At 53.9% G+C, this 27,256-nt stretch overlaps 1 protein-coding gene across 1 annotated transcript in view; it reads left to right on the top strand.

Moving 5' to 3' along the window:
- Window positions 1-27,256, top strand: part of ADAMTS7 (ADAM metallopeptidase with thrombospondin type 1 motif, 7) — a 55,374-nt gene extending 28,118 nt beyond the window's left edge. Inside the window, exons 9-24 of the mRNA XM_006888365.1 lie at window positions 10,435-10,579; window positions 11,176-11,268; window positions 11,595-11,740; window positions 14,309-14,478; window positions 14,752-14,885; window positions 15,836-15,956; window positions 17,279-17,523; window positions 17,782-17,923; window positions 18,952-19,078; window positions 19,508-19,721; window positions 20,009-21,352; window positions 22,535-22,687; window positions 23,289-23,462; window positions 23,542-23,688; window positions 24,722-24,884; window positions 27,102-27,256. Of these exons, the coding sequence (XP_006888427.1) occupies window positions 10,435-10,579; window positions 11,176-11,268; window positions 11,595-11,740; window positions 14,309-14,478; window positions 14,752-14,885; window positions 15,836-15,956; window positions 17,279-17,523; window positions 17,782-17,923; window positions 18,952-19,078; window positions 19,508-19,721; window positions 20,009-21,352; window positions 22,535-22,687; window positions 23,289-23,462; window positions 23,542-23,688; window positions 24,722-24,884; window positions 27,102-27,256 (3,673 nt within the window). The remainder of the gene's footprint in view (window positions 1-10,434; window positions 10,580-11,175; window positions 11,269-11,594; window positions 11,741-14,308; window positions 14,479-14,751; window positions 14,886-15,835; window positions 15,957-17,278; window positions 17,524-17,781; window positions 17,924-18,951; window positions 19,079-19,507; window positions 19,722-20,008; window positions 21,353-22,534; window positions 22,688-23,288; window positions 23,463-23,541; window positions 23,689-24,721; window positions 24,885-27,101) is intronic.

Raw genomic sequence — 27,256 nt, forward strand, 5'->3', positions numbered from 1 at the left:
GCAGGTTTTTCTACCCAGGGATCTGACAACCAAGGGCTGAGGAACTCACCCGAGGACTGGCTCACACTGAGGGCCAAACCATGGCTTGCCCCAACGGATAAATAGTTCACCCCAAGGGCTGAATGGCTCGCCCGAGGGCCGAACGGCTTGCCCTGATACTGGATGTTTTAAGGAGGGATAGGACTAGATCTGTTACGGAGGTAACAGCCAAGATTCTGGTCTCCAGAACAAGGATTTCCGGAGTAGAGTGCAGGGTTGAAAACAGAGAAGAGTGTAGTTTAGTTTGATAGTTAAAATCCTGGACGCTGGCCCAGATGTCTACCTGTGCTGGGCAGGCAGATGACCCCAGCCCCCATGCTCATGTGATGTTCTTACTCTTACTCATTACTGCCGAGTTGAAATTGACTCACAGCCAACCCTCCAGTGAGTTTTTAGAAGCTGTAAATTACATGAGAGGACATTGCCCATTTTTCTTCCCCAGAGCTTCTGGTGGTTTTGAACTGCCAGAGAGGTGCCACCTTTTGAGTTAACAGAGCAATTCCCTGGGGACTATGTCTCCAGAGCTATACCACATCTTGTTCTTGTTGTTATGTGCTGTCGAGCCACCTGAGACTCATAGTGACCCTATGTACAACAATCCTAAACCCTGCTCTATCCTGTGCCAAACTTAATGTCTTTGACAAACCCACCCCTATTACCCCAGTCACTGAATCAATCCATCGCTTCAAGGGTCTTCCTTTCCTGTGCTGTCCCTGCAACCTCCCAAGCATGACGTCCCTCTTCAAGGACTGGTCCCTCCTAGCAACCTGTCCAAAGTATGTCAGATGAAGCTTCAGAATCCTTGCCTCCAGGGAGCAGCCTGGTTTCACCCTCGTTAGGATGAACCTGTTTGTTTGCTTAGCAGTCCATGGTATGTATATTCAATACTCTTCTCCAGCACCACAGCTCAAAGACATCAATTCTCCTCTGTCATCCCTAGTCACTGTCCAGCTTTCTGATGCATAGCAAGTAATTATAAAGACTATGGCCTGAATCAGGGAGACCATGTCTTAAGCTTCAGGAAATGGGGATAATAATGGGACTGCCTTCTTATATAGGTTTGCTCTGAGGTTTAAATGAGAAAATGTGAACTATTTAGCACATGGTAATTTTTGTTACTATTTCCCCTATTGCCAAGTGATAAATGATTTGTACTTGAACCAGGGATGTGGAGAACACAAACCTCAAACCTGCTGTGGTCCAGCTGGTTCTGACTTACAGTGACCTTCCACCTGTTTCTGAGGTTCCAAATCTTAAGAGACTGTTCCATATTTCTCCTGCAGAGCTGCTGGTAGATTCGAACTGCTGACCTTTCAGTTTGAATTTACATTGCACTATTAAACCAAAGCTCAGGCAAACAAAGAGGAGAGTTGAAAAAAGTTTAAAGGGTGTGTCTTCTCCACTAGGAAGGATGGAGACTGACTGGAAAATTCAGAACAGTGGCCACCCCCACAGCACCCCTAGGGCTAGTCTCTGTGCCAGCTTCCCAGTGGCCCCCACCCAGGGTTTGTTCCTGTGCCAACTTCCCAGCCACCCACCACCCTGGATCCAGGACAGACAGACAGATGAGGCTCTGTCCTCATTCAGCTGCTGGAATGTGTGATGGACTTGGCTCAGGGCCTGGGGTGAGAGTGGGAGGGAAGGGCAAGATCCAAGGCCAGCCAGCGCCTCCCAGAGCCCTGGCACCCAGAAGGACGGAGGACTTTTCCAAGATGAGCCACGTGCACCCCCGAAGGGTGCCTGGCAAGGAGAAGAGTGCCACTGCTCCAAGGCTGGTTCACCATCTTCACCTCTGACCATTTTCCGTCCTGGGAGTCAGGCAGAGGGGAAACCACAGTATCATGGGAAAGATGCAAAGAGAGGGGTGCTCACATGGAGAAAAGAGGTACTTAGATAGGGAGAAGGTACCAGCCTGTCTTCTGGCCGCACAGCCCTTGACCCTCTTGGTAGAAGTTAGCTGGGATCCAGAAAATGCCCCATTCAGTCAGAGTTGGGGCAGAATGAGTGCGAGTCATGTTTGGAGAAGGTGCCGTGGGGGGGTCAGGCAGTGTTTGGGGGTCATAGTGAGTTGGAAGGCATCACAGACTGTCCCACTGACCTCACTGGACTGATAAATTCTTGTAATCTTAGCTATCATTTTAAAAGGTGATTTTCATTTAGGGTGGCGATAGGTATAATTGGATTTTCTGTTCAAACCAAAAAATTGGTGCAACTCCAAATAAAAGTAATTAATATATTTCACACTTTCATTTTATTAATAATAGGCTTAGCTCATACTCTTGTAAACAGATGTATAGGTTTCATGTATGACCAAACATGACTGAATCCCAGCTTGACCTCAGAACTCTGGCTCTTACTGTATCAGCACACCTTAAAGCTCCAGCATACAAAGGACCCTGTGTTTCGGGGTACAGTGATAGCTTGACTTCAGGGCCCTCCCAGACCTCACTAAGGGGAGACAGACATGTGACAATCTGGGTGATTGGCAATCTGGAAAGAGGTACCAACCAAGGGACTCTTGTCTCAGGAGGAACTTGTCTGAGAAAGTGCCCCAGAGCTGCCCTCTAAAGGCCAGTCTGGAGCCCTGGAAGAAGGATGCCAACGAGGGCATGGCAGGGTCAAAGCGTGAGGAATCCTCTCCTGGTGGTGGGTGTGGCTGGAGGAAAGGCTGTGATGGTGCAGTGGTTCAATTACTTGGCTGCTAATCCGAAAGCTGGTGGTTCAAACCTACCATCTACCCCTTGTAAGAAAGAGGAAGAAATCTTCTTCTGTCAAGACTCACAGTCTCAGAAACCCTGTGAAGGTTTCTGTCCTACAGGTCACCATGAGTTAGAACTGACTTGAAGGCAGTGGGTTTAGAGGTTTGGCCTGAAGAACTTTGAAGGACCTTTCTGTGCTGAGAATGGTTTTGAAGGACCCTGGGGAGAAGTTTGGGGTTGGGCTTAGGGAGCTCTGTGTTCTTTGCCGCCCAGGGTTTCTGCACATAGAGAAGCAAGTAGTCAGGTGCCTACCGCCTTTATTTCAGCCCCACCATTAGAGGCTCCATGACCAAAACCCCAGGTGAAGGGCATGTGGCCCTCCCACAGGTGGGGGCAGCTCCTTGCAGTCCACTTGTGTGTGTGTGAGGTGGGAGTGAGACACCCCCTGGAGCCACCCACTGCCTCTTCAGACCCATCTATAAATAGGTGGAGGGAGGCCCAAGAGGAAGTGCTGACGAGCTTGGGGATCCGGGCATCTGTTGTGAGCGTGAGGACCCTGGCGGGGAGCCAGCCAGAGGAAGGAAGGGCCTGTTGCTGGCTTCTGGTGTGACTCCCAAGGAGATGCTGCTATTTATACCACCACACCTTGGGATTGTACAGGCCTCCTCCACCTTCTGTTGGTGAAGAGGTGAAATCCCAGAAGACAAGGAAGGCGGCTCCGTGGGACGCATCCACGGCGAGGGGAGGAAAGAAGCACTGAAGGAAGCGCATGTCTTCCCCACTCAGCACCTGGCCTTGGATTTTGGCGGCAGGTCCTGTGAGGGCTGCCTCACCCCTGACTTTCCACTCACACACAGGATGGGCCCCGTCGGTCGTTGTCACTCCATTTGCCCAGCAACTGGCCACTGAAGCCCACAGTGTCCTAGCTGGAGCTGCTGGTTGGGGCCATGCAAGAAAAGGGCCTGAGTTATTCTAACCCCCTTAGACATTAAGTTGAAAGAACCCTGTCAGAGTGGCCTGCAGGCCCAGTCTGAGTCAGAGGTGTGGTGAGTGCCCCCCATTCCACATCATGAGTTGTGAGTACCAGAGGGGGAGTCGAAGCCCCAGTGCCAGGCTGTTGTGCCTCAGGTTGCAGTTTCTAGAGCCCCAAGCTGAGGAGGACCCGCAGAACATTCCCATCTTCTCCCCAGCAGCCCTCACCACCATGGTTTTGACTGATATTTACGGTAGTCTTTCAGGCCAGGCCTGTCTGTGGTCAGGGTGCGTGGAGCCCTCCACTGAGGGCAGGCTAGAGAGCTGACAAAGCTTGCACACTGCAGCCTGGCCTGCTTCAGGCCCAGACTGCCCCTTGTGGCCTGAGGCAGACATACCACGTTAGGTCTTGTATCCAAGGAAATAGTAACAGAATGAGTGCAAGAGAGTATAGCACCAAGGCCCCCTGATCTGGGGCCACAGCAGTGGGTACAACAGCTGCTCGTGTGCTGATGTCCATGTGAGAGGAATGCATTTCCTCGGCACAAGAGGTTCAAGTAAGTTCAAGAGGAGCAAGTATCTAAGCACCAAAGCTTGTTCGCTGAGTCCTGGGTGGAGCCTGGAGTCTGCTGCCTGCCTCATTCTACAACCCCCAGCACTGAGGGTCTGTTTCCTGTTCTTCTTTGCCCTTTTGAGCTCTTCCTGGGGAGAGTTTCTACTGCCAGATCATTGTGTGACTTCTCAATGAACCCCGTCCTGGTCTCCTCTGGGGCTCTCAGGACCCCATTTCCCTGAACACTCAGCTTTTCTCCTCTGCCCAGGCTGTCCCTCAGCCCTGCAGCGTGTGGTTCAGCTCCGTATCATCCACAGGAGCTCGCTCCTCTCCTTGTCTTTCACATCACACTGTGGTAGGACCTCCTTCCCGCTGCCCAGCCACTGCCTGCATGCATCTTCTGACCCTAGCCTGCCTGTCCACTCAGGTCCACCTGCCTGAGGGTTATGAGAGCACACAGACCACCCACGCTAGACCAGCTCCCCGCTCCTAGACCACCCACCACCTCTGAAATCTAGACTCCATGGTGAGAACCTTCTCCAGGCCTCTCTCCACACCTGCCTTGACTGGGGTTAGCCGCTTTCTGGACCGTTTTTTCCTTCTTCAGTCTCTCCACCTCCCGTAGTGCCTTCTCCTTCCTCACCTGACCACCCCACCTCAGCACTCATCACCACTGTCCTCTTCTTGTGCTCAGCTCCTGCCCATGCAGGCTGGAACCTCACTGCAGCCATGTGACTTCATGTCTATACCAGGTATACCTAGGAAAAGTCACACCATTGATGTCAGTGGGCCCAGTCACCCATATCCATTTCTTCCCCCACTGAAATTGCTCTAAACCAAACAACAGAAAGAATTCCAGGGAGATGCGCGCAGGTCATGCCCTCAGCTCCTCACCGGCAGGTTGGTGGCATGGTTTACATTCACCCAGAGGTGCCTTGGAACAAAGGCCTGGCTGTCTACTTGGGAGAGATCACTTGTGAAAAAGTCTATGGAGCACAGTTTTGCTCTGGCACACCTGAGTTCACCGTGAGTTAGAACAGCAACTGGTGGTGGTCAGGGTGCAAAGCCCAGAATTGTGCAGGGAAGCCCATTGGAACCCCACCTGCATTTCTAGGGTGGCAGTGATGGGGTCCCCACTGTGACCTTTTGCTGAGGGTGGTCTGCAAAGATCAAAGGCAGCCTCTGGTGATTCTGGAGGAATCTACCAGATTCACATGTGAAATGGCTCTGTCCCTCCTGGCTGTGGGTCCTTGGACAAGTTATTTGGTTCTTTTGAGCCTGAGTAATGTAAAATGACGATAGTACCGTCATCCAAGCAGATATATGCACACCCAAGCAGATATATGCACTCCCATGTTTATTGCAGCTTTGTTCACAATAGCAAGGAGTTGGAAACAACCCAGGTGCCCATCAACAAATGAATGGATAGAGAAGTTGTGGTATATTCACACAATGGAATACTACACTGCATTGAAAAACAAGGAACTCATGAAATATTATTCAAAATGGGTGACCCTGGAGGACATTATGCTGAGTGAAATATCACAGTCACAAAAGGACAAATACTGCATGGTGCCACTTGTAGAATGGGACTCACATCAGGGTTGGGGTAAGACTGAGAAGAGCTGGATAAATTATGTATACTGCATTGAAACAGATGAGGGAGAGAACAATTTAAAAGTGATATATGATATGGTATTATGGTTATCACAAGAGTCCAGAATTAAGGTTGCATAGTGGCGTGTATTTGGGGTGGTGGGAGGGGTGCTGGGGGATTGTATACCAGTGAAAGAATTTTTCTTTTGCTTTTCAAAGAAAGGAGCGAACTGGGGTGGGGGTGGGGTGCTGAGCAGGGAGAAAAGTGCAACAATGAATGAATGAATGGAAATAAAAAAAATCTCTGTAAATATTCATTAAAATTAATAAAATAAAATTTTTTTAAAATGACGATAGTAGTCTCTACTTCACAGGCTTATTGAAAGGAATCAGTGAGCTGGTATTCATAAAGCACTTACTAGAAAGGGCCTGTGTTATAGTAGGCACAGTTAAGTGGCCTATCACTCCTAGCAATCCTGTGAACCACAGATCAAAACTTTGCCCTTCCCCATGCCATCCTCACCGTCTCTGATAAGCTCCAGCCCCTTGTTATAGTCCTTGTGTCAATTTATCTTGTTGAGAGTCTTCCTCCCCTTTGCTGGCCCTCCACCTTTCCCAGCACGATGTGTTTTTCCAAGGACTGGCACCTTCTGACAACATGCCCAAAGTATGTCAAACAGTCTCACCATCTCGCCTCTAAGGAGCACCCTGGTTGCACTTTCTTCAAGACAGACTTGTTCTCTTCTGGCAGTTCATGGGATATCCAGTGCTCTTTGGCACCACAGTTCAAATGCTAAATAAAAGATATTTATTGTTGAGTAATAAGCCCATGTGTGGCACAGTTTGCCCTCGAAAAGATTGGTGTTTTGAGCCCAGCTCAGTGAGGTCTGGTTAGCCATGTCTATAAAGATTACACCCAGAAAACCATATGGAGCACACGTGTTCACTCTGTAACCCAAGGCCTGCCGTGAATTTGAATTGACTTGGTGTCAGTAGGCTTTGTGTTTTTGGTTATTATTGTATAATGAATGACAGCTCTGCTAAGAATTTTCTGGCCCTGTCAAGGCTTTGGGGAGAGGAGAGCTGCCTGTACACTGAACTCTTGTAGCACAGCAACAGGGAGAGAACACGGACTGGGCAGCTGCATGTGCCGATGGGCTGTGCTCTCAGGAAGCCACCCAAGTTGTTTAGAACTTGTTTCCTCATTTGTAAACGAAAAACCGCTTTTGAGGTGGGGATGAGTATCAGAGCAAGGATGCTACTTTGAGGACTAAGGTGCACCTAACCCAAGCCATAATATTTTCAGTTGCTTCATATGCACCTAAAAAAAATAGGCCATAGGGAAGAATCAGTCCCCTTTGAATTGTGGTATTTGTGAAGAATATTAACTATAGTGTGGACTGCCAAAAGGACACATAAATTTATCTTAGGAAAATATGTAGACAGAACAAACTTTTCGGGGACAAGGATAGTGAGACTTCCTCTCACAAGCTTTGGGCATGTTATAAGGAAGGGGCAGTCTTTGAAGGACAGCATGCTTGGTAAAGCAGAAGGTCAGCAGAAAAGAGGAGGACCCTCAAGGGGCGGGTGGACACAGTGACCGTAAGGATGGGCACCAGCACAGCAGTGGTTGTGCAGGTCGTGCGGGATTGGGCCGTGCTGCCTTCTGTTGACTTCGGGGTTGTTCCGAGCCAACTGGACAGCACCTGATAACAACAATGGAGAGCAGCCAGCAAGTATTACTGTTCTAAATACACCCTGCAGATGCAGTGCAGCCCCTCAGATGAGTCAGCCCAGAGCCGAGAACCCCTAGACAGGAAGTTGAGTCAGGAAGACCCTGTCCTGAGTCAGGAGAACCCAGGGCTTTCTTCTTGCTGTGCAGGAGCTGAGGGTGCATGAGAGAAGGTCCTGGGGCCGCCTAGCAGGTGGGGAAGAAGGAGGCGCCAGAGGAAGTGGAAAAACCAGGAGTCTGGAAGGTCGAGAAGCAGGGATGGTGACCCTGAAGGCAGGCATGAGGAAGGACTTAGAACTCAGAGCTCCTAGAGGCAGTCGGGAGGTGGGGGGTGGGGGGGATCCAAGTCAGTATGGGGCTCGGGGGTGCACAGATGAGATTGAGAGTGCAGAGCCCAAGCACAGAGCAAGTAGCTGGGCCTCCTGCCTCAGGTCCTTGAAGGGGACTGAGGCTGTGCCAGACCTGTGGGGTGCAGGAGGGCTAATTTGAGGTGAAGGCAGGCTGAGTGGTTGAAGCCCCTATCTCGACTCCCCACAGATTGACACATATCACTTTCTTTCGCTGTGCACTCATCTTTTGAGGGGTCACATCCTGAGGCTCTTGTCGCCTCCCCAGTTGCAATCAGAGCAACTGAGCTTTCTTTTGTTTTGTTTTTCATTTTCGAGGGAAATAACCTGCTTTGTCTGATGAGCAATCTCTTGGTTTGATTTTGTTTTTAATTGTGCCAAGGATCTCATTTTTCAGTTTATGCCATTTATGTGAAAGTTTACAAAGCATATTGTTTTCCCAGTCAGTCACTGGTGTGGACCTCTTTGGGAGGCTCGGGTTCCCTCCCCACAAGGAAGAGGTGTGGCTGTACCTCTGAGGGCCCTGCTCTCCATGCAGCACCCCTGGCCCCGTGCTTCTCAGTCAGGCAGGGGTGAGTGTGCTGGGCACAGGACAGGTGTGGTTCCCTTCTAGGCCCTCTGCTATCCTTCCCCCCCCCCGACCCCCCCGTCCTTGTTCACTTCTCCGGCATTCAGGCCTCAGTCTCAAAGACAGAGAGCAGGGCTCACCTATTGTCCATAGGCCACATGCAATGTCCTTGGGGTTCTTGTCTTTTCTTCACCTTTCTCAGTCCCTGTGACCTGGGGGAGACCTACATTCACATAACCTGAGAGTGAGATCTCCTTAACTCTGGGGCCTTAGCTCCACTGTACCGCCTCTTAACCACCCTGAATCCACTTTATCCAGCCTTATCTGTCCAAGACATGGATGTTTGGAGTCCACAGCGAGGGCCTGGGTACTGGGTGCGGGAAGAGGAAGACTCAGGGTGGTCAGGCAGGGCAAGGCAGGACAAAGAGTAAGTGGTTCAGAGCAGCAGGGTGTGGTCAGGGCTCCGGGCCTCAGGCGGAGCGCCTTGCTCTTTCATGACCAGTGAACCACTGTGTTGGCTGCCCTTTTGCTGTTTTCCTGGTGCTGAGCTCCAAACTGAGCCTTCCCTGGATCCCCGTAACCTCAGGCACCTCTCTGGTCAGGGGACCCACAGACCTTCCTTCAGCTCCAGGTCCAGCTCCAGAGCCTTATTCCCACTGTTCTTCCAGTCCCTTAAAATAGTGGTCTCCCCAGCTTCCAGGACCCGAGCTTCCTCCACATTCTCAGACTGGCAGGGTCCATGCCCCATAGATCCTGTCTCCTTCCCCTGCCTTTATCCAGGCTCTTGCTGCCTGAGAGGACCCTGCCCCTTCCCCACACTGGTTTCTTTGCTTGTCACAATTCTCCTAGCCTTGATGTTGCTGCATTAAACCTCTGGAATCAAGCACTGAGCCCTGGAGCAGGCTGATCAGCGGGCCCCTGCCCTTGAGCTCTGAACTAGACCTGCACCAGAGCTTGCCTGGGATGAACTAGGGCACGAGAGCTCCTGGCCCCAGAAGCAATGCCCAGGCACATGATGGTCACAAAGTGAGCTGTTGGCAGACGCTGCCCAGCTGGGCATGGGATGCCCTTGCCAGGTTCTTCCTTGTCCCTGCCTGGTTCAGTGTCCAAACAGCCTTATGTTCAAGCTGGGTGTCAGCAGGGATTGGTAGTGGCTGGCTCATGTCTGTGATCCCCCAGACCATGCCAGGTGGGAGGCTGCTGTCAGGTTCCAGTCCTTCTAGGTCTCAGCCCAGGATGGGTCCATGCCAGGCCCTCTGTTTATCAACTGCACTGTGATGCTGTACAGAACCCTGTCTGAGATGGCCCGGCTCTAGGACCCGGGTTGTAGGGGAAGCTGCAGGAACTCAGTGCTGGAGCCATTTAAGGTCTTGGCAGTCCAGGGGGGTTCTGGGCAAAGGCTTTTGGTCTGGATCTTGAGGACGGAGGCCTCCAGCAGGTAGAGTTATAGAAGCAAAGCCAGCCCTATGTTGTTTTATGTTGTCAAGTTGGAACTGACTTACAGCTAACCCTCCACTCCAGTGGGTTTTCAGAGGCAATTAATGACATGGGAGGATACTGTCCAGTCTTCTTTCACAGAGTTGTTTGTGGATTTGAGCTACATGCCTTTGAGATTGCAGTTCAGCTTCTTACCACTAGGCCACCAGTGCTTGAAGCCAGCCCGGTGGGTGGAGAGACATTGCGTATGGGCCTGGCTGTGGGGGTGTGGGGTGAGTTGTAGTCCTGGAGAACCATGTGGGAGCGACCCAGGGGTTGCTGTTGGATTCTAGGCTGGAGATGGATATTGGTGTTCTATTCCTAGCTTACCTGCTTGATGGCATATAACAACAACAACAACAACAAGCTTGCCTGCTCTGCTGGCCTCACCTTGACCTCCCTAATAGGCCTCAAGCGCTCTCTCACCCTGTCTCCCTGTGTCATTTCTGCAGCCGGGGCTGGGGCCTGTGTCTGGATGACCCTCCCACCAAGGACATCCTAGACTCTCCCTTGTTGCCGCCCGGGGTCCTCTATGATGCAAGCCACCAGTGCCGCCTACAGTACGGGTCCTACTCTACCTTCTGCGAAGACATGGACGTGAGTACCGGCTCCTGTGGACATGGGATTGGGGTGTGGCAGATATGTGAGCCCAGCAGGAGGAGCACTCGGGAGAGACTCCTCACGAGCCTTGGAAGGACCCCACCCAGCCCTGGGCTTGGCCTCCTTAGACACCAGGAGACACAGAGTGGCCTGTGGGAGAAACCTCAGATGGGATAGTTGTAGACACAAATTAGCTGTTTGCCATCTGTGGGGCTCTGGGCAAGTGTCTCCACTTTCCCAGAGCTGCTTTATAAAAGGGGAGAAATCAGCCTCCCCATTGGGGCACTCGTGTCAGTCTCCCCAGTGGGGCATGGGCAGGGACATCCATCTTGACAAATGGGCTTGAGAGCTTGTGGCTCAGCTGGAGGTCACTGCTCTGAGCAGTGCCCAGAGCTCCCTATACCACCACCCAGTCAGAAAGGGTGGGGACAGGAGCAGAAACAGAAGAGGGGCCTCTGTGAGTCTTTGTGTTTGCAGACGCCCCATCCCCTTGCCATGTGCTAGACCCATAAAAGGATGCCCAGGGGCCCCAGGAGCAGTGAGAGTGAAGAAGGGGAGGGGGTGAGGGTCTGGCCGTGCCCTCCTCCTCACAGAATGTCTGCCACACTCTCTGGTGCTCCGTGGGCATCACCTGTCACTCCAAGCTGGATGCAGCCGTGGATGGCACCAAGTGTGGGGAGAGCAAGGTAGGCGATGTCCACAGCGCCAGCTATGCTTGGGGGAGGGGTGAGAGGTCGGACTTGGCCCTGTACCAGTGCTCACAGACTGGCCTGTACTCTTAGCATTGCAACCCACTCTGTCCCAAGTTCCCGAGAGAGGCAGCAGGTGGATCCTGCTCAGCTCCACGCTGAAACGCGTGTCTTAGGTGACTGTGAAGGGGGCCCTGATCCCTTTGATCTTCCCTCTCCAGGCTTGCCCTACTGCCTTGTTCTGACTAGGGTGAGGTTGGCTGCCAGGCAGGGGCAGGCTGCCAGGTGTGCAGTACCTGCTCCACCTCCCTCTGTCTCTATAGTGGTGTCTCAGTGGGGAGTGTGTTCCTGTGGGCCTCCAGCCTGAGGCTGTGGATGGTGGCTGGTCCGGCTGGAGCTCCTGGTCCGTCTGTTCACGGAGTTGTGGCATAGGTGTGCAAAGCTCTGAACGACAGTGCACACAGCCGTTGTAAGTACAGGCCCAGGAGGACTATGGCAAGAAGGGGTCCAGGGATATTTCACTAACTCCTGACTCATAGATGACCCTCCAGCAGGTTTTCAGAGGCTGTAAATTGCCCAGTAGGAGATGGTCCATTTGAATGGTGTATTCTCTGAACGACAGAGAGGCTCAACCTTTGGGTAGCAGTGCAGTGCCCTACAGCTACAACTCCAGAGTTCCCTAATCAGATGACTGGGGAGCTTAACCTTGCTCCAGTCCCTGCTCTCAGAGGTGCCCTCTAGGAGGCCAGGCATGGGTGTCCCTGAGCCACTTTGAGTGTGTCCACTGCTGACTCCATTTCAGAGAGGAGACACTAAGCACAGAGACTAGAGGACTCAACAGAGGCCATGCAGCAAAGCAGCAACTGGCTGGAGGGTGACAGGACTGAGCAGGAGTTACCAGCATAGACCCTGGACCTTAGACAATCACAGTTCAGATCCCTTCTTCCCTCTGGGACAAGGGCGTTCTCTGAGCCTCCATTCCCTCGCCTGGATGATGGAGCAGTGCAGAGCCCACCTAACAGAATTATTGCCATGGAGAAATCCATCATGGCATTTGTCCTAGCCACAGGGCCAAGCTGCTACTTAAATGTATGTTATTGTCACCATTCAATCAGAACTGACCCGTAGCTGACCCTCCAGTGGATTCTCTGAGTCTGTGAATTACATGGGAGGAGATTGCCCATATTTCTCCCAAGGAAAAGCTGGTGGATTCAAACCTCGTGCCTTTGGATTGGTAGTGTACCTCCTTACCTACTAGGCCACCAGAGCTTCCTGCTTAAATGTATAAAGAACAACATTTTACTAGTGGTTACAGTGGCAGAGGGAGGGGAAAAGAAGAGTCATTGTTTAGGAAACGGTGGGTTTCTGTTTATAATGGTGGAAAATCTGGCAGCAGATGGTGATGGCTGCACAGTGAGATGAATATAATTGGTTCACTCAATGTGCTTGTGGAAAACATTGAATTGGCAAATTAGTGTTATGTCTACTTTTGTAATAGAAGCGATACATTTGAATATGACAACTTCTGACACAATGTAAATGTCTTTTTTAGAGCCAGTGTAATTTTTTTTGAGCATGAACCTTACTCAAAGAGAGGAGTAAAGCTAAACTGAGCATAAATAGTTGTATCTAATAAAAAAATATTTACACTAAATTTAAACAAAGATATTTTTCTAAAGCATAGTTGCTGTTGAGCAGCATCAGAGGAGTGACCTGAATCTGAGATGAGATTAAGGGGCAGTTGGGCGATTGGGCAGCACTGAAGGGAGGGCTGTGTGACCCAGGGGGAGTGGCTGTACCTCTCTGGGCCTCAGGTCCCCCGTCTCGTGTGTAGAGGCTGACAGTACCATGGACTGGGGCTTCGATGAGCCCCTCTTGACTGGGATTCCCCTATGTGAGCATGGATTCAGAGCTAGCCCCTCCTAGAGCTGTTTCTGGTAGACTTAAGCCTGTATCCCTCTTACCTCCTGGCTCATAGATCTGAGCTGAGGTAGGGAGCATGAAACTGGTTTAGACATGGATGAGGTTTCTTTTGTTTTACTGGTTTTTTTAAATTGAGATTTTAATGCAAGTTTATAGAGGACATTCATTCATTTGTACATTTTCCGCCCTGCCCAACCACCCCTAGTACAATTTTCTCTTTGAAAAAAAATTCTTTTCATTGTTGTACAATTCCCCACCCCTCCATCCTCAACACAATCCACTTTACTATGCAGCTCTTTTTCTGGACTGTTGTCATGCAAATAATACCTAATCATATATTCCTTTTAAGCAGTTATCATATATCATTTTAAGCAGTAATCATATATTCCTTTTAAACAGTTCTTTCCCTTATCTGTTACAATGTAGTGTACATTATTTGTCCCCTCTTTTCTTTGTTCTCCCCAACTCCGATGTCAGTCCTGTTTTATAACAGGCATTAATGTAGTATTTATCCTTTTGTGACTGAGATATTTCACTCAGCATAATGTCCTTCAGGGTTACCCATTTTGTAGAATATTTAAGGAGTTCTTTCTTTTTCAGCGCTGATAGTATTCTATTGTGTGACTATACCACAGTTTCTCTATCCGTGTGTTTGTTGATGGACATTTGGGTTTTTCCCAATGGATGCGGTTTCTTGAGGTGGGCTGAGGTACTGCTGTCAAAAGTCTGCTAACACATAAGCTTGTCAGGATGCTGGGTTTCGTGGACTGGAGAACCCCCTGCACAAAGTGCTGACCACATCCACAGCACATTCCAGTTCTCCACAGCCCAGTGCAGCGGCTTTATAGATGTAGGAACAGAAGGCCAGAGAGGGCTGAGGCCTTACTCAAGGTCACACAGCAGGTTGAGAAGAGAGCCCAGGCTTCCTGCTTTTGAGCAGGGAGGTGTTTGAACTCAAGATGGGAGAATAGTGTGAACAGTAGCAGACAGCAAGATTCTCGGGATGTCAGGGGTGCAAGTGGAAGCTGTGAGAACACTCGGAGGGCCACTCCTGGATCTGGGTAGACAGTAGGCATGCTCTGTGCACTCAGCCCTGACCTGCTTCTCCCCACAGGCCCAAGTACAAGGGTAAATACTGTGTGGGTGAGCGTAAGCGTTACCGCTTGTGCAACGTGGAGGCCTGTCCACGCGACCGCCCCTCCTTCCGCCATGTCCAGTGCAGCCACTTTGATGCTATGCTGTACAAAGGCCACCTGCACACTTGGGTGCCTGTGGTCCATGTTGGTGAGTCCAGCTGCCTGTGGGGAGACTGAGGTCCAGAGAGGTGGGTGTTAGTGGGCCCAAGGATCCAGGCAGGGAGCCCTTGTCTCAGCCCTAGCCCTGGGCTGTCTCCCACAGCACTCCCCAGCCTAGAGCCTTGCCCAGGAGGAGCCTCTGGCATCCGTGCATGGTCTGGGAGCCTTGCCTGCTGCCAATGCGTCGTGGTGGGGTTTTGCTGGCAGCCTCTGTGATGTCTGTCCTGGCAGTTCCTCATGCCTCCTCCACTTCGGCCCTCAGAGAACCCTTGCGAGCTGCACTGCCAGCCCTTGAAAGAGCACTTTTCGGAGAAATTGCGGGACGCCGTGATTGACGGCACCCCCTGCTACCAGGGCCAGGCCAGCCGGGACCTCTGCATCAACGGCATCTGCAAGGTGCGTCCGGAGGGGAGGAGGGGTCTCCAGCCCTGCCTGCCCCCACACTCTGGCAGCACCAGCTCCTCTCGGCTGTGCCATTGAGTTCCTAGTACCGGTAAAGCCTTTTAATGGCCCCTGTCACTTCCAGAGCAAAGCCTCCAACAGTGCCCTGGTTCTTGAAACCCCTCAGCTCCTGTGCCTGCACCCACCATCCCATGCTGGCTGCCGTGACTTCTCCCCATAGGCCTGCACAGCCAGGAAACCCGAGCCCCCACTGGCTGGGTGACCCCAGGCAGTAATGTCCTCTTTGTTAAAAAAGCAATCATCACTGGCCCACCTCCCGCGGTGAATGGCGGTGGTCTGGCCAACGTCCCAGCTCAGAGCCTGGTGCAGAGGAAGCACTGGTTGTGGTGGGGTTCTTGCTGTTCTGATAACAGTAGTGAAAGGAGCCCTGGTGGCACAGTGGTTAAGTGGCTGCTAATCTAAAGGTCAGCCATTCAAACCTACCAGCTGTTCTGAGGAGAAAGATGTGGCCGTCTCCTTTCACGATCACAGCCTTAGGGACCCCGTGGGGCGGTTCCACACCTCCCTGCAGCGTGGCTGTGAGTCAGAATCCACTTGAGGACAACCCATTTGATGTTTGGTTTATAAGCAGTGAAGCTGCTGGGGGCTTGGAGGACTGGGTTCAGCGGAGGACCAGCGGGGAAGGTGCTAGCCCCAGGTGCCTTTGACAGTGGCTTCTAGAAAAGCCGTGACCTCACTGGTCAGGAGTCTGTAATGTTCTCTATGATTCCTTACCACTCGCCTTCGAGGTGCAGATTGATCCCATTTCACATCTGAGGAAATCGGGTCAGAGAAAGGGTTTCCTAGAGTCAGAAGTGCAGCTGTGGTGGGTCAGGGTGCAGAGGGAAGGGATCCTGCCCAAGTCCCTGGACCCAGCACCAGTGCCTCCCTCCCATGTGTTACAGAACGTCGGCTGTGACTTCGAGATTGACTCGGGAGCCGAGGAGGACCGCTGCGGTGTGTGCCATGGGAATGGCTCCACCTGTCACACTGTGAGCCAGACCTTTGATGAAGCCAGCGGCCTGGGTATGGGCTGCCACAGCTGGCAAGTGGGGCTGCTCCGGACGTTGGTGGCCCCCAGAGTCCCTTCAGTCAGCACTGTGATCCCCAGCTAGGTCAGAGAGAGGAAGCAGGAAAGCCTTGCCTGGTCCAGGCCCCTGCAGGAATGAGGGATCCCTTCACCTGCTAGGTGCCAAGACTTGTCCTCATGGGAGCCTGCTTACCCCGGGAACCTCAGCTGGGCCAGGAAGGATGGTCTCTGACCCCTTTGCCAGGATACCATCTTCTTAGAATGCTTCAACACCTCCCCTCCTCAGCTCTGCTCCTTTGCTTTTGGGAGATATATTTTGTGGTCGGTAATGGGGACCTAAAGATGTAGAGCTTATAGTCTGGCACAGTGACAGTACAGTGACTCCATAGTGGCAGATACAGTGAAGAGAGACCCAAGGGGCTGGGGGAGCATGGAGGAAGACTGGGAAGACTTCCTGGAAGAGGCAGATGCTGAGCTGAATCATAAACGACTCAGAGACGAGCAGGAGGAGCATTCCACAGGGAGAAGACAGCTGTGCCAATGCCTAGGTGCAAGAGTGTGCTAGGGGACTTATAAGGATGGTAGAGTGGCTCTGGGGGCCTTGAATGCCAGGCCAGAAAGCATAGATTTTATCCTGGAGATGCTGTTGTTGTTGAGTGCCTTCAAGTCGAGCACGACTCATAGCGACCCGATGAACAAAAGGCTTGAAGCCCCTCTACAAGTACTGACATTTATCAAAGTTCATAGAGTTTCCAGAGGCTTGTTAATTTAGATGCTGGAGATGCTGTATGGTGTGGTTAGAACTCAGGCCTCTCAGGCTTGGTTCACATCCCAGCAGGACTCCAGGGCAAATGTTCCTCAGTTTCTTCACTGTACAGTCGAGGTAACAGTAGTATCTACCTTCTAGGGTTGTTACACTTTAGTTACAGGTAACGTTTAGAGTAGGGCCAGGCCCCGATGTGAGTGCTATGTGAAAGAATTAAAAAAGGGCTGTGTGGATGGGGAGGACGTCCCACTAAAGTCCCAGTCCATTTGTTCTTGTAGGGAGGTCTGGCAGGCCCCAGGTATGACAGAGAAGGGGAGGAATCAGCTCAGCCCTCCAGTCGGTGATTGCTGGAGCATGGGGCAGGATTTGAGGAGTTTTTCCGAGGTTTTGGTGACTTATACAGCTCTTAGCATCTGCCTTTCGGGAGAGCTGAGCGTCTGAAGCTGATGGTGAGATCTTAGGTGTGAGCAGGGCCAAATGGAAAGAGAGGTGTAGGCAGGCAGTCGGGCACAGCTTACTTACCGAGATCTCTGCACATCCTCCTCACCACAGGGTACGTGGACGTGGGGCTGATTCCAGCTGGGGCACGTGAGATCCGCATCGAGGAGCTGGCAGAGGCTGCCAACTTCCTGGCTCTGCGGGGCGAAGACCCGGAGAAGTACTTCCTCAACGGTGGCTGGGCCATCCAGTGGGCCGGGAACTACCACGTGGCAGGCACAACCTTCACCTACTCACGCACCGGCAACTGGGAGAACCTCACAGCGCCCGGCCCCACTGCTGAGCCAGTGTGGATCCAGGTGCCTGCCTCCTGCAGCCTGGGGGAGGGGAAGCAGACTTGGGATCCCTGTCTCTGTAGGAGCACGAAACTCCAGGCACAGTCCCAGAGTCTGGTCCAGGAGCGGCTCAACTGCTACAGCCCTGCCTCAGTTTGCTCATCTTTAATATATTCCCCTGGGATAGCCCCAGGTCAGAGTGGGTGTGGTTACTCTGGGTAGCAGGTCCTGGGCAGATGGAGATGACATGTTGTGTGCACGGGGCCCCACTCCCTTCCACAGCTGCTTTTCCAAGAGAACAATCCTGGGGTACGCTATGAGTACACCATCCACAGGGAGGCAGACAGCCATGGCGAGAACCAGCTGCCGGAGTTCTCCTGGCACTTCGCACCCTGGACCAAGTGCACTGTCACCTGTGGCACAGGTGAAAAAGGGGCAGAGTTGGGGGCAGGGATAGCAGGCTTCAGCCTCCACCTTCCTATTTGCCTTACCACCTTGGAACTTTGCTTCTCTGAGACTTAATTTTCCCATCTGTAAATTGGGGTGGCGATAGGGTCTCAGGAGGTTAACACATTGCCGCACACTTTTAAATTGACGACCATGCTTAGAAATACATATAGCCGTCATTTGCAGCAACATGTTAAATAAGATGAGGCCGAGAAAGCACTGGTGGGTGATAATGTCTCAGCTGTTAGCCGCATCCTACTAGAGAGGCACCAGCCCTCTCTCCCTTGTCTTCTCATTGCTCAGCTCTGGCAGGGCTAGGACCTGTGTCTCTGCTCCTTTGGGTGATCTGTATCCTCCTTCTGTCCTCTAACCTGAGGAGTCCATCCTGGAAGGCACAGAGCCTGTTGTCCTGCGTTCCTGCCCTGAGGCAGCAGGGGCAGAGAGGATGTGACAAGGACACCTAGCCCTGAGCTTCTGAAGCCCAGTGGCCCAGTGACCATATTTCCTTATTTCTTTTCAACTGTTCATAAAATATTATGCTGCATGTGGGGTCGCCGACAGGTCTGAGCTGACTTGATGACAAACTGACTGGTAGAGCAGTGGTTAAGTGCTCACCTACTAAATATCAGGTCAGTGGTTCAAACTCACCAGCCACTCTTCGGAAGGAAGATGTACCTATCTGCTTCTGTAAAGATTTGTTTCCTTGGAAACCCCATGGGGCAGTTCCCCTCCATCCCATAGAGCTGGGATGAGTCCACACAGGCTCAGTGGCAGTGGGTCTTCTTAGCAGTCTGTCCTAACCCTCACCCTCCTTTTCTGCCCCCCAGACTCCCATCTCTGGTCATCTATCTAGGGATCTCAGTATCAGGAACCTGAGACGAAGAATCTGAACCTCGCTGTTCTCCGAAGCCCCCTGGGTGTGGGCAGTTGTCAGGTTGGGATGGGTTGAACAGGGGCATCTTGAGTGCCAGGCCTGCCTGAAGCCCCATGCCCCCCCCACCCCAGGCATGCAGAGGCAGAGCGTTTACTGCATGGAGGAGCAGGTGGGGCCCGTGGACGAGGAGCACTGTGATCCCCTGGACCGACCTGATGACCGCCAGAGGAAGTGCAGCGAGGACCCCTGCCCGGCTCGGTGAGTTCCACCCACTGCTCCCAAGCATTCAGTCGGTCTTGCTGTAGCCTCCCCATCAGAGAGGAGTCCAACAAGGTGTGCCCTTGACCTCTCTGTCTGAGACTGAAGCCTTAGGTGCTGGCTGGCCCCCCATCCCAACCTGGACACTTCCATCCTCCACTTTGGAGCCCTAGATGTGGAAACAGGTCTTTCTCAGGCTCCTGGGGCAAGGTTTGAGGGATTTGAACTCAGGTCTCTGTGTCAGTGGAGACTGTGCCACTACGCCGGGTTCTGGGACTAGGACACCACCCTGTAAGTGGAGCTATGGGAATTCACGCAGGGCTTAGACGCAACCCTGTCCAGAATCTGACCGTCTTCGAGACTGGTGGGGCCCTACCTGCCTGTGGGCCTGCTGTGTCCATGCTGATGTCACCTGTGTGCCCCTGCCAGGTGGTGGGCAGGAGAGTGGCAGCCGTGCTCCCGCTCCTGTGGGCCCAGGGGCTTCTCCCGCCGGACGGTGCTGTGTATTCGCAGTGTGGGGCTGGACGAGCAGAGCGCCCTGGAGCCGAGTGCCTGTGAGCACCTCCCGCGGCCCTCCATCGAGACCCCCTGCAACCATGATGTGCTCTGCCCGGCCACCTGGGCTGTGGGGAACTGGTCTCAAGTGAGTGATGAGCTGGGAGGGGCCGAGATAGGTCCACCCCCAAGCTCCATTGCTGTCTTGGGCCCCAGGGAGGCAGAAAGTGGAACCTTTATTCCCTGGTCAGAAGGAGACTCGGAGATCCCAAGGTCCAGTCGCTGCTCCCAAAGCCTCGGGGGCCACGATGTCTTGGTAGTCACAGGGTCCTGAGTGGGGTTTGGCCAGGGAGGGCTAGCTAAGGCCTCTGCCACTTTGCTGTTTGGCAGTAGACGAAGCATGTCCCAGCACTTTATCTTGGACTCTCCTTGCAGTGCCCGGTGACATGTGGGGCGGGCATTCACCACCGAGTTGTCCTCTGCACGAATGACACCGGTATCCCCTGCGATGAGGGCCATCGGCCAGCAAGTGAGACTACATGCATCCTGCCGCCTTGCCCACGGCCCCTGCGCTTGCTGGGCTCAGAAGGTTCCGGCAGTGGTGGCTCCAGCCAGGAGCTCTTCAACGAGGTGGACTTCATCCCCCGGCGCCCGGTCCCCCACCCAGTGCCCCACTCCACGCTGGAGCCCACAAGCATGGGCAATGCCATCACCGAGGATGACCTGGAGCCTAGCCCCATGGGGCCCGTGTTTGTTGATGATTTCTACTATGACTACAATTTCATTAACTTCCACGAGGACTTGTCCTATGGGACCCTGGAGGAGCTGGGCCCAGGCCTGGCAGGCACCCCCTCACCCCTGGGCATTCCCATACCTGCCACAGAGCCTTCTGCAGCCAAGGACAAGGGTGACCTGAGAGATTGGTCTCCTATCCCCTCACCCAGCCAGGCTGACCACTTTCTGCCCCCACCCTCAGAGCAAGCCCCAGCCCCAGAGAGTCCCTTGTCCAATTTCTTACCTGAGAAAAAAGCCCCCATCAGGGTGGGGGACCTTGAGCTCCCTGGCTCACTCTGGCCCCCTGGTTCTGTCACCCCTGGAAGCCAGGATAAGTTCATGCAGGAGGCTGAGAGGCAGAGCCCCCTGCCCCCTTCATGGTGGGAGAGGACCCATGAAGTTACTGCCGATGATGAGGAGTCCTTAGGTCATGGGGAGCATCTGCTGCCCCACAGCCCTGGCCCCACGCTGCCCTCCTTGTCCCCCACCAAGATCACTCACACCTCTCGTAGTCCCAGTGAGGTAGAGCTGTGGACACAAGAGACCATGGCCTGGGATCCAGCTCTGAAGGGTAGCCTGGGACCTGTGGACAGTGAGCTGGGACCCACCACTGTGGGAGCAGCCACTTCTCCCTCTCCTCCCATAGCCACTCTGTCAGTGACCCCGGGCCAGAGCAGCCTTCTGGATTCAGCGGCTCCCACCCTTTCAGCTCTGGGACTGGCCCCAGGGGAGCCACAGACACCGACGATGCCCAGGGCCTCCCTTCAAACGGCCTTGCCTGGCCTAGAGCGGACGTCCTCAATGGCCACGCTGAACCCCCCTGAGACGCCCAGCTCTGAGATGGGCCTAAACTCCACACTGTTGTCCATACTTGCTCTGGACACTTCCTCCAGCACCAGAGCCCCTGCGGCCCAACCTCCAGACACCAGCCCAACTGAGCAGGGGACCCCTGCAGACGTGCCAGCTGCCAAGAATGCCAGCTGGGAAGTGGGGAACTGGAGTGAGGCAAGTGATGTGGTGTCTGCGTGTTGTGACGGCATGCCTTTCCTTATGGAAGTGAGCAGGACACGTGCCCTGCCTGCTGCCTCTGGGGGTGCAAGGATTCCTGAGATTAGGGAGCCGACAGGAAGCAGGGGGAGGAGGCCCTGTGAGGAAGGGGAAACGCTCTCTGGGCTCTAAAAATGATCAGGGTTAGAGGCCCATTTGTCCACCCCTTCAGACTTCACTTGCCCACCTCAGTTGGTGTGGGCCGGGACAGTCTGTCTCCTTGTTTGTGAAGTAGCCTGGAGGCCTGATTCTGAGCACAGGCACCGAGAGGAACAGTTCCAAGTGCTTAATCTGAATCCCAAGGGCCTGCTGGCTCCTGCTTCCCATTGAACAGTTAAAAGCACCCTTCCCGCCCACCGGCTTGAATGTCACAGTTTGGGACCGCACTCACACAGCTGTTTGTAGGCAGGCCACCTCACCTGACCTTGGATCCCACTTAGCTGTCAGGGCCTGTGAAGCTGTGCTGACTGGGGACCTCCCTACTCCCAGAGCTTTGGGGCTTCAGCAGACTCCTCGGGGCTCAGCCTGGCTTCTCCAGGAGCAGCTCACAACCTTTCCATCTCACTTTCCCCTCAGTGGCTCCACTCCTCTGGTGGGGTTTCACTTCAGTTTGCCCTGGCTTATGGCAACCCCAGGTGCATCTGAATAGTTCCGAGCTGCAGGGGGTTTTGAGTGACTGATTTTTCAGGAGGAGGTCATAGGTGCCTCTGGGGAGACTTAAACATTGACTCCACACGCCCCATGTCAGGCTTCCCTCCCTTAGATTACTGCATGAGGAGTTAGCTCTTTCTATTCAGACTCTTTAGTGGGAGAAGGAACAGACACAGAAAAGGGAGCCCAGGGTTGCCCAGCATTGGGCTTTGGGACTGGAGCGCAAATTTCCTTCCCAAGGGATTCTGGAAAACAGCCTTGTCATATCCTCACCCCATCTATGAACTCTGGGAAGGTAGCTAGAGAGGACGGATTTGACTTTTCATAGGTTCCCTGGAGATGTGTGAATGAAGCAGCCCTTTTTGCAGTGAAGGAAACTGTAGCCCTGGTTTGGCTAAGGTCTCACCTCCTTTGATGGGGACGTCTCCTGGCTGCAGTGGAGTTGCCCCAATCCTCAAAGATCCCTGTCCTCCCATCTCTCCCTGCCAGTGCTCCACCACCTGCGGCCTGGGTGCTGTCTGGAGGCTTGTGCGATGCAGCTCTGGCCGGGAGGAGGACTGCACCCCCGCCGCCAGGCCCCAGCCTGCCCGCCACTGCCACCTGCGACCCTGTGCCGCTTGGCACACTGGCAACTGGAGTAAGGTACAAGTGTGACCAGATGAGGGGCTGGTGGGGTGGAAATGACACAACGGGATGGGTCCAGGGTAGGTGGCCACGTGGGATGGAACCTTAGGGCGTTGGAGGCGCCACACTGCGTGTTTTTGTACTTGATTGTATTTAACAGATAATCTCCTCTGAGACTTTGAATGCTAGCTTCTTGGTTTGACCTGTTCCCAGCCCCTGCTGCTGGCTGTGTCCTCTTCTCTAGACTTCACCCTTTCCATCTCACTGGCTTGCCTTGTCCTCTCCTTCCCTCCATCTGTCTCATCCTGTCACAGTCCTGGCTCTGCTGTGTGGGCAATCTTTTCTTGATGTCTAGCTTTGCCCCAGGTTCTACTGTGAACAGAAATGTTATTGAACCCACCAGGGCTCCAAGGAAGAAAGGCCTGGCAATCTGCTTCTATAAATATTTTAGCTAAGAGGACGCTGTGGAACAGTTCTACTCTGTTACACATGGAGTTTCCAGGTGTTAGAGTTTATTCAATAGCAGTGTGTTTTAGGGGGGGTGGTCCTGTCAGATTCCTCCTTGGGGGATGTGTGTGTACACACAGGATGTGGTCACATACCTGTCCCTTGGTGCCAGTGTTCCCGCAACTGTGGTGGCGGTGTCTCAGTTCGCGAAGTGCAGTGTGTGGACACGAGGGACCTCCGGCCATTGCGGCCCTTCCATTGCCAGCCCGGGCCCACCAAGCCACCAGCCCGCCAGCCCTGTGGGGCCCAGCCCTGCCTCAGCTGGTACACCTCTTCCTGGAGGGAGGTGAGGCCTGCAAGTCCAGCTCAGGGTGGGGGTGTCTGCGGACTCTGACTGCCCCCTGACCACTTCCCTATCCTCCCAGTGCTCTGAGGCCTGTGGCGGTGGTGAGCAGCAACGGCTGGTGACTTGCCCGGAGCTGGGGCTCTGTGAGGAGGCCCTAAGACCTAACACCACTCGTTCCTGCAACGCCCACCCCTGCACGCAGTGGGTGGTGGGACCCTGGGGCCAGGTGAGCTGGGGGGAAGGGCAGGTGCTCAGTGGGCACCTGGAGGGAGGTTGTTTGCTTACTGAACAATGATTTGTGAAATCTGCACCAGGCTGCAGATCAGTGGTGATCAGATGAGGTCCCCACCCACTGTGACATGTACCTCAGGGGGAGGGAAGGCCTGATGAGGAAGCTTCTGAAAGAGAAGGCAGTGTTGGGAAGTACAAGGATAAGGGAATAGCCAGTGCAAAGGCCCGAGGCAAACATGATAAACCCCAGGTGTTCCAGTGTGTTGGAGGGAGTGGAAGAGACACTAGCATGGCATCTGGTCATCGTGATTGTGGGGTGGGGCAGGACACCTTCCTGTCTGGCCTATGTCCTCCACAGCCACTCCCTGACTGTTAGGATCCAACCGTTTAGGTGATGCCAAGCCGACTATGACTCCTAGTGGCCCTCTCCTGCACCAACCTCATGATCTCCAATATGCTTACGCCCATTGTTACAGTAACTGCATCGAGGGGTCAGGAGAGCCAGGGGTTTGTGTCCTGAGCAGGGTTCTGGAGTCATTATTTGGCTAAATGACTGTGGGCCAGACCTTTGTTTTCTCATCTGAAATGGGGACATTTGGTCAGGAATTTATGAAGTAACACAGTGAAGCTCTTGGCATTGGGCCTGGCACACAGATGACAGATGCTTGCATATAGGAACCTAATTTTAGGACTTAAACTGAGAATAAAGCTTGATGAAGATGTCTGTCCCTGAGCAGGACACACTTGCCCTCATCCGGCTGGGAGGGTCTCACCCCATCACCGCCCATGCATTAAGCCTTTTTCAGGCTCCGTCTTCGAGGGGCTGGCAGCCCTTGTGGCCTAGAGCCCTCTCTGCTCTCAGAGCCATCATGTCCCCACCAGGAATAGCCTTCTAAGTCCCAGCACTTGCAGGTGCACATCTTGTCAGTTCAATCCTCAAGTGGCCCCGGGAACAAGGGTGGGTTGGGGCTTGTCCTGTAGGAGTACAGGTGCATCTGACGTGAGTCCTGACCCCTCCTGCCCTGCAGTGCTCAGCCCTGTGCGGTGGTGGCATCCAGCGGCGCCTGGTCAAGTGTGTCAATACCCAGACAGGACTGCCCGAGGAGGACAATGACCAGTGTGACCACGAGCCCTGGCCGGAGAGTTCCCGGCCATGTGGCACCCAGGACTGTGAGCCGGCTGAGACCCCACGTGAGTGCTCCCACCTCTGCTCTCTCATGGAATGGGGGAGGGGAAGTGAGGGGCCCTCAAATCAGCACCCCTTTGGCATTGCCTAGGTCCATCTATGGTCTGGGCTCAGGGGCCAAGAGCCACAGACAACCAGGAGCCCAGATTGATTGGGGCTGTGCTTGGAGTGAGGTCACGCAGAGTTCTAGGCCTCTGGCGACCTGGGGCAGCTTTCCTGGGCTGCAAAGAGCATTGGGAGTTGGGGAAATGACTCTCCTTGGCCTCTAGGTTGCTGTGTGACCTTGGGTACAAATTCTTTTCTCTGTGGGCTTCAGTTTCCTCTCGTAGGGAGGCCAAGGCTTTGTGAAGATGGAGATGGAAGCCCCCTTCCCTAGCTCTGATATGTCCATTCTTTTAACACCTGGGGCTTCCCAGAATGAGCAATGAGGTCACAGGAAGGGGCCTCCCTCTGGGGGTCCTGCAGCTTCCAATAGCTTCCTGGCCAGCTGGGTCCTCCTGGTGGAAGAGCTTCAGGCAGAGGTGCACATGCATGCACAGACACACTCACACACTCACTCTCTCTCCCTCCCTCTTCCCCCTCTCCTTAACCTCTGCCACCCCAGCAGAACCCTGAACTCACACCTGGGCTGCCCACGCCAGCTGTGTGGCCACAGCCTCCACTTTTCTGAGCCTCCACTTCCTTCTGCATAAGGGATCTGACACCATATCATCAGGGGTGGGGGTGGGAGGGTGGAAGGCATGAGGGGTGTCTTAGTCTTAGGTGGGCCCAGTGCCACAAGTGTGCTTAAGAGAGGCCTCAGGAAAAGCTGGTTTCTTCACTCCCAGCTGGTTCCCACTGTCCCTCACACTGAGGTCAGGGACATTGCGGTCACAGCCGGTCTGGTCCTGAGGGTACAGCTGAGGGAATGTGGAGGTTCAGCCCTGTGTTCTGAATGTGGTCGTCCCATGCCTCCCTGCTCTGCTGTGGGACAGTTGGTGGCCCTCAGGCTGGTTGGTGTGCAGACCTCTAGGGTCCAGTCCCCATTGTCCAACATGGTCATCTCTACTGACCATTGGCTCCTGGCACGCCACTTTCTCGCCTCCAGTTCCCTCCCCTCAGGAGGTGGGCTGGAGGGTGGGGACTATGGTGTGGGGTGATTAGATGACCATCACATGTGAGTAATTTTTACCACCTGCAAAGGGTGGAAGGACAGCTGGGAAATGGCCCTGTGACCCCAGAACTTCCAGGATGTTGTGATGACTGTATTGGATCATTTTTTAAAAGCCTGGAAACTCCAGAATGTGTTATCACACAGTGGGGCAGCTGGCAGCCTGGCCACATCCGTTCACTCCTGGAGGCTGGAGGTTATTTACAGAGGAAGGAACTGAGGCACGAGAAGCCAGGAAGCCGGCCTGAGGTCATACAGCAGGGCTGGGACTCAGGCCATGCTGATATGGAGGATGGTATATGGGTGATGGGGTGGTGAGTGGTGTCCTCAGAGCAAAACAGTGACATGAGACCTGTTGCCTCGTGCCCTGTTGTCAGCCTCTAGGGATGTCTTGGGTCCTGGACTGCCACTGCCCTGCTGTCCTGGAAATGCCTGGGTTGCAAGGAGCAGAGTGTAGCAGCTGGGGGCTGTCAGCAGCAGTGGGAGCAAGGTCAGAAGGCTGGAACCAAGCCACATCCCAAAATAGCTCCTATCACTGTAGGCCAGGGTGCTGGGCCAAGGCTGAGTCCAGAAGGCGCAGCCGGCAGCCTCTCCCTCAGGCCCAGTGAGGAGTAAGGGGAGAGGGGCTGGCCTGGCCTGCCCTAGTCTGTGATCTGGAAGCTGAGGCTGTAAGGCCCATGTGGCCGAAGGTGGTCAGAGGTCTGGCAAGACAGATGCACTGTGCAGGAGGAGGTGACAGGAGAGGTGGCAGGGACACAGGTGAGGGAAAGCTCCTGAGCTGAGCAAGGATGGAGAGGGGGTAGTCTCATTGGCACCAGAAGTGTGTGGGCTCAGGGTGTTTCCTGTGAGCCTGAGCAGCGAATGCCAGTGTCCCTGTCCTGGTGGGTGCAGGTCAAGTCCAAGGTGGAGGCAGGGTTACCACTGCGTGAACTGGACACCATGAGGGCTGTACCTGGGAAGGCCTACCCGGTCCCCTAGTGTTGCTGGATGGCAGGGCAGGATGGGCAGATAAAAGCCTAGTAAAGTCCCAGTCCCCCATCTTGACCCACCATCTCTCCACACCCACCCTCAGGCTGTGATCGCGACCGGCTGTCCTTCAGTTTCTGCGAGACGCTGCGTCTGCTCGGTCGCTGCCAGCTGCCCACGGTCCGCGCCCAGTGCTGCCGCTCATGCCCCCCACCAGGCGGTGCCTCGTCCCGCGGCCACCAGAGGGTTGCCCGCCGCTGA

The sequence above is a fragment of the Elephantulus edwardii genome, unplaced genomic scaffold, assembly GCF_000299155.1.
Source record: "Elephantulus edwardii isolate Elephantulus edwardi_28Jun2011 unplaced genomic scaffold, EleEdw1.0 scaffold00066, whole genome shotgun sequence".
In the NCBI taxonomy this organism is placed as follows: domain Eukaryota; kingdom Metazoa; phylum Chordata; class Mammalia; order Macroscelidea; family Macroscelididae; genus Elephantulus; species Elephantulus edwardii.